General features: G+C 39.6%; 1 protein-coding gene across 3 annotated transcripts in view; it reads left to right on the top strand.

Moving 5' to 3' along the window:
- NDC1 (NDC1 transmembrane nucleoporin) overlaps positions 1 to 12,018 on the top strand; it is a 50,193-nt gene that overhangs the window by 19,614 nt on the left and 18,561 nt on the right. For 2 of the 3 annotated variants that reach the window (XM_058552464.1, XM_058552463.1), the window contains exons 10-14: positions 1,317 to 1,398; positions 3,961 to 4,119; positions 6,553 to 6,798; positions 6,890 to 7,002; positions 10,341 to 10,391. In XM_058552464.1, the coding sequence (XP_058408447.1) occupies positions 1,317 to 1,398; positions 3,961 to 4,119; positions 6,553 to 6,798; positions 6,890 to 7,002; positions 10,341 to 10,391 (651 nt within the window). Of the gene's footprint in view, positions 1 to 1,316; positions 1,399 to 3,960; positions 4,120 to 6,552; positions 6,799 to 6,889; positions 7,003 to 10,340; positions 10,392 to 11,581; positions 11,638 to 12,018 lie in introns of all 3 variants that reach the window. The other variant, XM_058552465.1, reaches the window with a different exon arrangement.

Below are 12,018 nucleotides of genomic sequence, written 5' to 3'. Positions count from 1 at the left end.
AAGGTAGTGCTTGGTAGTGTGTAGACATTCAGTAAACTCTTAAAATATAAATAATGACAGTGATCCTAAAACAAATTTTAAGCAAAAGAGTTTAAAGAAGTTGCAATAAGTTTACAAATCAAACTAAGTGAGAATAAATTGGTTTGATTTAAATTGCATTTTGAAATTTTAGAGTAGCTCTACAATATGTGTCATCCTAAGAGGTCATAGTCGGGCCGGCCCCGTGGCTTAGCGGTTAAGTGCATGCGCTCCGATGCAGGCAGCCCGGGTTCGGATCCCGGGCGCGCACAGACGCACTGCTTCTCCGGCCATGCTGAGGCCGCGTCCCACATACAGCAACTAGAAGAATGTGCAACTATGACATACAACTATCTACTGGGGCTTTGGGGGAAAAATAAATAAATAAAAAAACTAAGAGGTCATAGTACGTGAAAAAGAATTGAAGTAGTTAGAACCATAGTTTTGATTACACTCTGGAAAAGTTATAAACTAGTTAAAAAAAATGAACCACTGAGGCTCTGATTACCTTGAAATATCAAGTATGACAAATTTAATATATAAACAAAAAGATCACTAATTCATTTAGTTATTTAACAAATCTTTATTTACTGGGGCAGGTGTCAGTTGCTGCTAGTTACTTAGGGTATAATGATGAATAAGATGTTATATAGTCTAAAGGAAAACGCAGATACACAAAATAATGAAAATTTACTGTGGCAAGTGCAGTGGGAACCACTTATTCTGCTTGGGACCAATACAAGAAAGTTTCAGGGAAGGGATGGTATCTGGAAGGAAGAGTGAAGAGGTTTACCAGAGAACAAAATGAAGATTTCCAGTAAAAAAAGTACAGCATGTGTTGTGTGTCTACTATGTGCTAGGCACTGCCTTGAATGTGGTAGCAAGATGTTGTCCCAGCCTCACAGTGGGTAGAAGCAGATGAGACAAGTAGACAGGCAATCACAGTAAATTATGTTAGTGCGACGGTTGAGAGCTGTGTGAGCATGTTTGTGCTGGGGAGGCCAGGGAAAGTGCCAGGAGGAAGTGATGTTTAAGTTTCCTACCACAGAGGTCGGCAAGAACACAGGGAGTTCTGTAGTACGTTGTAGCTGGAGCCTGCAGTGGGTGGGGTAGCCTACAGAGGGTAGAGGCAGGAAAGTTCTGGAAGTCTAGAAAGGAAGGTTATAGTTCTGAAATATTATTTCTTTCATGAAATATTTCAACTAATTTCCCCTTAGATATGTAATGCTGAGCCTAATTCATAAATAAGATTTTATATAGAGATTAAACAACTAATGTGTATTTTTTTTCCCTTTTAGTATCTGGCCTTGCAGGACCTCATGCTGCTTTCACAGTATTCTCCTTCACGAAGACAAGAAGTTTTCAGCCTTAGCCAGCCAGGTATTGCTAAAAGTAACAGACTTGATTAGGCATGTGTGTGCAGAAAGTGTTCCACTAAAGTTTTTGGTGGGAGAGGTATATTTGATAAAATTTCATACACGAGCAAGTCCAGTAAATGAAGTTTTGATTTAAATCTTATACAACTAAGTGTTTGTGTTGTTGTGGTTAAAAGTTATGTCATTGGGAAAAGTTGTTTTTTTTTTTTTTTTTTAATTTTTATTATGAAAAATTTCAAACATACAGAAGTTTGAAGAATAGTATAGTGAACACCCATAGACCTTTCATGTAGATTCAACAATTGCTAACTAACATTTTGCCATATTTGCTTTATCTTTATGTGTTTTTTTTGGGTGGAGGCGTGCAATTTGAATGTAATTTGTAAATATTGTAACACTTTGGCCCTAAATATTTCTGCATACTTCTGGTAAAAGTATTTTTAAACTTTTATATTATTTCCTTGAGCCCCCTCATTCCCTTAACCTGAAGAAATTATGAGGTAGGTTGATAGTTTTAGAAGCAGAAAACCACAGTTTAAGAATCCTAAAAGTTTTAATGCTACAAGGAGTCTTAAAAATCAGATGGTCTAATCTCTAGATGGGAGACCTAAGTCTCAGAGCGATTAAGTGGCTTAAATAAAGTTAATGTCAGAGTTGGAATAAGAAATTCTGTCATTTAACTCCCAGTGCAGAGTTCCTTCCTCCTGCTATGCTACTCTGCCTCCCTTAAAAAAAAGTAGAAAGGAGCTAGATTTAATGGTGACCCAAGGATGCTCTTGATGACTCTGAAGCACTTCTCCACCCTTACTTGCCAAGCTCTTCAAGACTAATGGTTCCAGTGCTCTGCCTTGTTCCTAGAGGGAAAGCATTCCAGCCGTAGCCACCTCTTGGAAACAGAGAACCTGGTAGCTTTCATCTTCTCTCATTATCTTGCCGAACTTGCCAATTCCCAGATTGTAAAATAAACCTTCTGTAGTTAAATGTTGCATGGAAGTGAAATCCAGTTATATAAAAATATAAATGATTGGAGCCCCTCTCCTTTTAGTAGCATGAAAAATCCAGAGCTGATGCTGTGGAAATTAACTGTAGCAATACTTTTCTGTCAGACTTAAGTTCACTTAGAAATTCTCTATACGTTAAATATTTTCACCAGATATTCAAGTAAACTGTAATAGGGTGGCATGTTCTCTGCCAGAGAACTTGCATTGTAGGGCATATTATTATTATTATTTATTTATTTTTTTTTTGTGAGGAAAATCAGCCCTGAGCTAATATCCATGCCAATCCTCCTGTTTTTCTGAGGAAGACTGGCCCTGAGCTAACATCTGTGCCCATCTTCCTCCACTTTGTATGGGACGCCGCCACAGCATGGCCTGACAAGCGGTGCCTTGGTGCACATCCGGGATCCGAACCGCGGGCTGCCAGCAGCAAGCGTGCGCACTTAACTGCTAAACCATGGGGCGAGCCCCTAGGGCATATTATTAAAAATGAACTGGACCATTACATAGTTCCCTAGTGGTCCTGAGTATAGCAGTACAAAACATTCTGGGGCCGACTGATGGACTATTTGTTTGTTTGCCGGTTAAGTGGTATTCCCCTTGAGTTGTAAATGGGGGGGCATGTTTAAGAAGGGACCTAAGTAAAGAGAGAATGATTGTTTGGCACCCAGGATGGGGAAACCGGTTTTCAGTGGGCTCCTCTGCTATTCTCAACACATAATGAAGCGCAGTTGATTTTTACATGGCAGTTCTAGGAGATAAAGGTCTTAGAAAATCAAAAGATAATGAGAAGTAAGGGAAAATAAGAGTGTGGATCACAGAAGTTTAAGTTAGGTAGCAGATATGTAAACTCTCCAAGAATAAAATATGATCATTATCAAATAATGCGTCACTCTTACAGATACACAGGTGTCCCCTGCTTTTCAGAAGTTCGCTTTATACCACTTTGCTTTTATGAAAGACCTGTTAGTTAACTGAAGGAAATCTGAAGATGGTTGTCACTATTATGGAAAAAGGTGAAAATAGCATTTTCACTTTACACTGTTTTGGCTTACGAAAGGTTTCATAGGAACGCTCTGCTTTCGGATGCGGGGGAAACCTGTAATGGTAAACGGGCTAGTGTACACACGAAAATGTCAGGAAGCACAGCGGGTCAGACACAACAGTTGGGAGGTCGCCGAGGGCCAGGGGGTGCATCTCGTTCAACATGCTAGTGATTGTTGTCTCAGTCTTCAGTCTCTTCAGTACTGCTAGTGAAGTAACCCTGTGCTTTTTCGCTCAAGCTCTGCTCTAGTGTTTGGCTTCATTTCAGCGATCAGTTTGAGAGGGTTTTTTTTAATGATAAAATAGCAAGTTTTTGCTTGTAGACTTGGGAAAATTATTTCATCCGAATATTTATTGAACTCCTGCTGTGAGTTAGATGACACAGTTATAAATAGTGGCTTACCTGAGAAAAGTGGGCCCTGATGCAAAGTGTAATGTAGCATTTCTTGTTGATTTTTCTCCCTACTTTGAGTGGAGACTATAATATTATCTACATTTTAAAAGCTGGCGTTTGGACCTCCTAGGTGGACATCCTCACAATTGGACAGCCATTTCAAGGGAGTGTTTGAATCTTTTAAATGATATGACTCAGAAACTGGTTCTCTACCAAGAAGCTGCTGCTACAAATGGGAGAGTGATGTCTTCCTCATACCCAGTGGAAACTAAGAAGTTGAGTTTTCAAGGTAACTCCTTGTAACTACTAAGAGAGGGGAAGGCATTTACATTTTATTTCCTGAGAAAGATGACAGTAGTTAATCTAAGGATATGTATATGATTGTGAAGTATATATTTTTAGGGAAAATTGATCCAATATATGGGATATTGTATTGAACCAAGAAAAAGATCTGGGTATCGTTGTAGATTGCAACAATTAAGTCCGGTGTGGTGGTGGTGTTAAGAAGCCTGACAAAATGTTAGTCATCAAAGAGAAGACTTCGGCTTACTCTAATACAAAGCCAGGTGCATCTTGACAGGTAATGCTGGATGCTGTTCTAGTTGCAGTATCCCAGAGACAAAAAGGTGTTGGACAGTGTTCAGAGAAGAGCAACTGAAATGATGGAGTGATTTCGGGGGTGGGGGACATCACATTCATTGTTTTAACATAGCCTAATATAAAGTTAGTACCCTTTCAGTCTGAAGATGAAGGCTGAGAAGAAGAAGTACAGATGGAAGAACCTACGCTGTTTTACCCAGTCCCTTCAGGAGAAGGTGCCTAGGAGTGTAAGACTGATAAAGCACTTAAGGTTCAGATGCCTTTGGAGCCAGACGTTTAATGGAAATGGGCGAAGCTGGCTGGGCGAGGACAGTGGTCAACTTGAGAGCACAGGCGTCCTCTGAAGGGGGAGGCTGCGGGTTAGCTTCCGTCCGTCGTTCCCGTGTGGGAAGTTGGACCAGGTATCTGGACTTTGTTTTTAAAGAAGCCTGAAATCAAAAAATTTTAGGTGAAATCTTCCCCTTTTTAAACATTGGCAACTAGTCTTATTATTTAAAAAAATCCCTATATGAACCGAAGCAAACACATCTCTTTTGGACTTCGTTACTCTAGAGAGATCATAGACCAAAATCAAATAGATTACAAATGAGGAATGATTGAAATAAGTTCATGAATGTCAGATTTTAAAAGATTCTAGAGTATCTTAGAGGTTATCAACTTTCAGATTAGCATTTATTTATTCAACAACTATTTTATTGAATGCCTACTATCTACCACACAATGTACTAGAAGCCAGAGAATCAAAGATGGAAAAACACTCTCAGAACTGACATTTTAGTGGGAGGCACACAAATAATGACAGGACAGTGTAACTGCTAGAGGGACATCTGTCAGAAAGGAGCCTGAATGGGTAAGATGATGTTTGATAATGAAAGGAGGCCTTGTATGTTTGAAAAGGGGTTTAGGTTTTATCCCACAGGTATATGGAGCCATTAGAGAAGTTTGAATGTGCTAGAAACATCAAATTAGCAAGTTAGAAAGAGTATTGTAATCTTGGGTTGGAAGGAGCATGGGTCTGACCAAATATGGATTATTCATTATTTTAAATTGTTGTCATATCCCATTGCTCAGTCAAAATTGGCCTTTAATTTTCAGCAATAATTGCAAAACTTAAAAGCTCTAGTCTTAATTTTTAAATTGATGGTTCAATTTTTTTTTTTTTTTTGTGAGGAAGACCAGCCCTGAGCTAACATCCATGCCAGTCCTCTTTTTGCTGAGGAAGACTGGCCCTGGGCTAACATCTGTGCCCATCTTCCTCCACTTTATATGGGACGCCGCCACAGCATGGCCTGACAAGCGGTGCCTCAGTGCACACCTGGGATCCGAACCCAGGCCACCAGCAGCAGAGTGTGCGCACTTAACCGCTGTGCCGTGGGGTCGGCCCCAAATATTTCTAATTGCCACTAACCCTTAAAAAGTCATGTAATGAAAATATGGTACTTTAAATGTTTAATGTCTTAATGGTGGTTTTATTAAGAAGATTGAATACTAATATATTTTATTTGTCTTTGTACCTTGTACTGGAGTGGCAGGAAAAATGTTCTTTGTTTTTGTACAACAGACTCTAACTAAATTGGTAGAGTTATAATTTTTGAAGAAGCTGTTTATGGATCAGATTTGTAGGGTCAGATGTATAAATATCCTGGGCAAATTGGTCTTTGGTGTGACTTTTGTTAACTTGAAAGAACTGTGGGAGAAAGTGGGATAAGGTTAGCACTCTCTATCTGTGTGTTTAGCCAAGTAATAGTTACAGAAGGAGCATGCAGTAAAACTCGAGAGATTCTAATGCAATAAAGTGGTTGCCATTTAAAAATAAAATATAAATTGAAAAGCTCACTCAAAACAGCTTAGTGTTAGAGAAACTGACCTTGAAGATGAGGATATTCATGGAGGGAAAAAAACCAGAGAGGCTGCACCAATCTGAGAGAAAATGATGTATAAAGCTCCTTGAGCTGCAGTGGTAAAATCTGGCTCTTGAGAATATAAACCTAAATGGAGACAACTGACAGAGCCTTGGGTAAATGCATTAAACAACCTATTGAGGTGTATAAAATTTGAGAACCTCCATGCTGACCTGCTTGAATTAGGTTGCCTCTTCAGCACTGGATCTGTTCTTTTACAGAAGAAACTACTTTTCAGACCCCAAAATCTAACCAGATGCCTCGGCCTTCAGTGCCACCGTTAGTTAAGACGTCGCTGTTTTCCTCAAAACTGTCTACACCTGATGTTGCAAGTCCTCTTGGAACCCCATTTGGCTCTAGTGTAATGAATCGGATGGCTGGAATTTTTGATGTAAACACCTGCTATGGGTCACCTCAAAGTCCTCAGCTAGTAAGAAGAGGGCCAAGATTATGGACTTCTGCTTCTGGTGAGGACTGTTTGTTTTCTCAAATTAGAAATGTCATAGTTTCAGAGAATCAGATACCCTAAGTTTTCCCCTTTTTTTGGTTTCTTTGTAGATCAGCAGATGACAGAATTTTCTAATCTTCCATCTACCACTGTTAGTGCTGAGGGTAAGACAGTGAGACAGCCCAGTGTGATTTATTCATGGATTCAGAACAAACGTGAACAGGTAGGAGGATACGGTTATAGGATTTAACCTATAAATAGGATTTATATTTGGGCATGTACCATTGAGAGCATCCAGGATCTCACATGAGTAAGCCATCAGGAATAAATAGGACTTTTTTTTTTTTGATGCTTCGTGTATTAACTTGGCCCATATGAAATTGCTAGTACAGTAGTCCCCCCTTAGTCACTGTGAATATGTTCCAAGACCCCCAGTGGAGGGCCAGCCCCGGTGGCCTAGTGGTTAAGTTCAGTGTGCTCCGCTTTGGTGGCCCAGGTTCAGTTCCCAGGCGCAGAACCACACCACTTGTCTGTTAGTGGCCATGCTGTGGCAGCAGCTCACATTTAAAAAAAAAAAAAAGAGGAAGATTGGCAACAGATGTTAGCTCAGGGTGAATCTTCCCCAGCAAAAAAAAAAAAAAAAAAAAAGACCCCCAGTGGATGCCTGAAACTGCAGATATTACCCAAGAACCCTACATATACTACGTTTTTTTCTGTACGTACATATTTGAGGTGTGACAACAAAACTAGCACGAATTTCTTTTTCTTTCTTCATAATTTCTGGATAGATTTGTTCTTACTGTGGATCTTAGCAGCCTCAGCATGTGATTTTTTTTTTCTTTCCTTATCAAGTTGAGAACTTTCACCTTTTCACTTACAGGAAGCACTTTCTGGCTTCTCTTTGGCATATCTGAATTGCCAGCATCACTACTCTTGCACTTTGGGGCCATTACTAAGTAAAATAGAGGTGACTTGAACACAAGTGCTGCTGTGCTGCGACAGTCAATTTGATACTAAATGACTAATGGGTGGGTAGTGTGTACAGTGTGGATCCACTAGACAAAGGAATGATTCACGTCCTGGCTGAGACAGAGTGGGATGGCGTGAGATTTCATCACTCTACTCAGAACAGTGTATAATTTAACACTTATAAAATGTTTATTTCTGGAATTTTCCATTTATTATTTTCGGACCATGGGTGACTGTGGGTAACTGAGACTGTGGAAAGCGAAACCATGGGTAAGGGGGGACTAATGTATTTGACTAGTTTTGAACTATATAAATTGAAGTTTAATATACCTTAATCTAACACAATGCCTTTTATTTGTGAATTCTTTAAGAGAGATTTATTGAGTTCTTTATATATACAGGGTGTGGTTTTAGGCACTGGGAAAAGAGCAAACAAAAGTCCATGAACATATGTTTACATTCTACTGAGGGGGAATAGATGAGCAAGCAATGTATTATACTGTATTTCTTTGAATATAAAAAAAACTGTTAATTGTAACTATTAAGAAAAAAAGTTGCCAGTTAAACCATGACATGCTGTTGACTGTAAGATGCATCCCTATATGTCATGTTCAAAATATGAAAAATATATCTCTTAAGAGGGAAGAAATTGATGTTTCTTTCTTGATAAAGTGCTATATACAAAAATAGAGCAAGTAAGGGGAGCAGAGCACCTGGGGTGGGAGCGCCATTTTATGTGATCAGGGAAAGTCTCAGTGATAAGGTGATACTTGATCAGAGACCTGAAGGGAGGGCAGGGAATAGCAAAATGCAAAGGCCCTCAGGTGGGAGTGTGCTTGGCTTGTGTAAGGAACAGCACGGACACTAGTGTGGCTGGAGCAGAGTGAGTGAGCGGAGAGTGGTAGGTGGGTGATGAGGTCAGAGAGGTAGCAGGCATCCAGAGCTTTTTGACTCATTAGCTGTTGTAAAGACATTTTCTCTGAGTGAGATGGAAAGGCACTGTATGGTTTTGCCCACAAGAATGACGTGATGTAACCTTACATTTTGAAAGTGCTGCTCTAGTTGCCATGTTGAGACTAGATTCTCTGAGGCAGGAGTGGAAGCAGAGAGATAGTAGTAAAGCCATTGAAGTAATCGAGTGGGAGATGGTGCTATCTGTGAGCAGAGTGGTTGTGGCGGAGACTGTAAGGTGTGATGAAGGTCGGAATATATTTTGACGGTAGACGTAATAGGATTTGCTTGTGGTTTAGTTCTGGTGAGCAAGAGAGAGTCAATGTTGACTCTGAAGTTTTTGGCCCGAGGGTCTGAAATAATGTAGTTGCAATTTATTGAGTTGCAATTTACTGATGCTTCTGGAAGAAGAAATTTGATAGAGGTGAGGTGGGGGAATCAGGACTTTGATTTTAGACATTTCAGTTTTGAGATACTTGTTAGACAACCAAGTGAAAATATCGAGTAAGAAATTAGACATATATCTGGAGTGTAGGGTAATATTCTGGGCTAAAAATGTATGTTTGGGAGTCATCACAGTATAGATGATATTTAAAGCCATGAGACTCCGTGAAGACTCTTGGAGAGTGTAGATACAGAAGAAAAGAGATGCAAGAAGTGAGACCCTCCAATGACTAAAGGTGTGGGAGATGAGGAGGAATAGCAAAGGAGACCAAGTGGCCATTGAGGTGAGAAGAGAACCAAGAAAAGAAAGTATTTCAAGGAGAAGTGAGTGTCAGATGCTGCTCATAGATAGCATGAGTTTCAAGCTAAGAATGAACTGTTGCGCTAGAAATGTGGAGGTCATTGAGGCCTTGACAAAAGCTATTGGGTGGCGTAGTAGGGATGAACGCCTGATTGGCATGGGGTCAGGAGAATCTGGATGGAGACCACAAGACAAGCTAGATCTTTAAGAAGTTTTGCTATAATGGGAGCAGAGAAATGGGGTAATAGCTGGGAAGAATTGAGGGGTCAAGGAAAGTTTTATTTTTTAAGATGAGAGAAATAACATGTTTGCTGATGGAACGATCGATTAATAGAGAAGGAAGAACTGAGGGCATTTTACCACCTTCAGGATCTCATCTGGTTCCATATGCCATAAGTACTGCCATGTCATGAATTCACTTTCAAGTCACTTGGGGTATGTACCTTTCAGCTTAATATCAAGAAAATTGTTTTCCCTGTAAATGTCAGTTAGTAGAAAACCACTTCATGTGTTATAAGATTTTTTTTTTTTTTGTAGAAGAAACATGTTCTTTTTTGGTATTAAGAGGTTAAAAGGCAAGACACTTGTGGAGAATTGAGAAAGAGTATCGTCTTAGAAAATATCACCAGAACCCTCTTAGAAGTCCTTTCGTTATGACAAGGCTTTAATTTGGGGGTTAGACATGTGTACGTGGGAATGCACTTTAGGTTAGATGGCCCAGCTTGTTTATCCAATTTATAATACAAAGCTATCTACTTCTGAGGTTTATTGTAAATGTTGTTCTTTCTCTGTAAGATGTGAGGTGTTTAAGTTAGTGTCAGGAAGAACCTGGAAATGTGCAATATTTGGATAGAATTGAAAACTGTAAATGTGTTAATTTTCTTTTTCCAACTCAGATTAAGAATTTCTTGTCAAAACGGGTGCTGATAATGTATTTTTTCAGTAAGGTAAGAAAATGTAGTTATAGCTACATTGGGAATGGGGGGTGGGGGGCAAATGAAATAAGAAATGAAGTAGCAGATGAAATTTGACTTCTAAATATTTAGCTTGATCCTAGTGAGCCAAACAGCTTTGCCTAGTGCTTCACTAAACCTCTGTTTTAACAATTGCTGCCCAATACATTTCACCTTGATGCCTTCCTGTGGCTTGACTCGAATTGGCCTCTGAGTCTCTTGGCTGCCGGCAGCTTGGTGCTGATATGCAACCCCTTTCTGCAATGAGAAAATCCATGGCTATCTGATCCTCCATGGCTCATTTTCCTACTCTAACATCTTTGTGGCCAATTTGGTGTTCAAAAGAAAGTTGACTGAGTTGGATCGCAGATGTTAAACTTGTGATGGATAAAAAGTAATTCAGGCCACAAACTTAATGCCTTTCCAACTTGTCTGTCAGCTGTTCCAGCTGCCACAGGAGAGTAAAGCTCAGTTGCAGACACGAAGGATTCATTCCTGTTTTCACTGGCTACATCTGTTGTGTGTTAATTAATCCTTTGATGAGCAAAACCTTTGGCCATATGTAGGGGAAAGAATTTTTGTTTTAGTTTTTTTAATCTAGCTTCTCTTTCAGCAGATATTGCAGTATTAGCTAATATTGCACTCAATGCCTTTAAGTGAAAATTTGCACTGGCATACATTATTCATTTTTATTCTTTGGAATTCATATCGTACTCTGGTGGGGAGAGAGATCTGACTAACTGATAGAACATAGATATGCATAACAAAGAATCATTTTAAGGTTTTACAACTGTTTTTTTCACTATGGTGGCAGGGAAAATCCACCCAACTAGCAATTACCTTTACCAAAAATAATCTACCTTAGGCTACCCATTAAAGCTTTGGGAAAATTATCACACCGCTGAGGAAGGTGTCTTCCACCAAGAGGAAGAGAGTTGTCTGAAGTTTACTTCAGGGCTTTCTCTTCAGGAGGATATGAGTGCTTTCTCTTCAGGAGGATATGAGTGCTTTCTCTTCAGGAGGATTTCAGGGCTTTCTCTTCAGGAGGATATGAGTGCTTTCTCTTCAGAAGGAAGAGAACTCACCTTTGAGTGTCTAATGTATGCCATGCTCTTTTCACTTAAATTCCCTCATTTAACTCTAACAGCATTCCTGTGAGATGTCTTTTTGTCCTCATTTTACAGATAAGGAAACCTGAGGCTCAGAGGGGTCAAGTAGCTAGCCTAAGGGCACATAGCCAGTAAGTGGCAGAGCAGATGCTGAACAAGATCTCCTTTTTCCTTGGAAGTGAACTGCTACTTTTGATTCTGATTTTGCAAGTGGATCCCTTGTATGACAAGGAGTTGTAGACACTGCTATTTGATGTTGAGGAATGTAACATGCTGCCATACTTAATAGGCTTCATTGGGTGCATTACCAAAGCCAGCATTTGTTTAAGTGGGCCAATTGTTGCTCCATACTGTTCGACTTACTATATTAAAGAAGGTTGGGTGGTGTTTCTTTGGAGTGGGGTTGAGGGTAGACAATTTAAGAAAGGTAACATGTATGTGGGCAGTTCTTTTGTTTTAAGAAAAGCTTTCATAACCATTCTCTTAAGTGATTGCTCTACTGATCCTCTGAG

The sequence above is a fragment of the Diceros bicornis genome, chromosome 13 (genome assembly GCF_020826845.1).
Source record: "Diceros bicornis minor isolate mBicDic1 chromosome 13, mDicBic1.mat.cur, whole genome shotgun sequence".
Lineage (NCBI taxonomy): Eukaryota > Metazoa > Chordata > Mammalia > Perissodactyla > Rhinocerotidae > Diceros > Diceros bicornis.
Note: the sequence above shows the minus strand (reverse complement) of the source record. Positions and strands in the feature narration are given on the sequence as shown.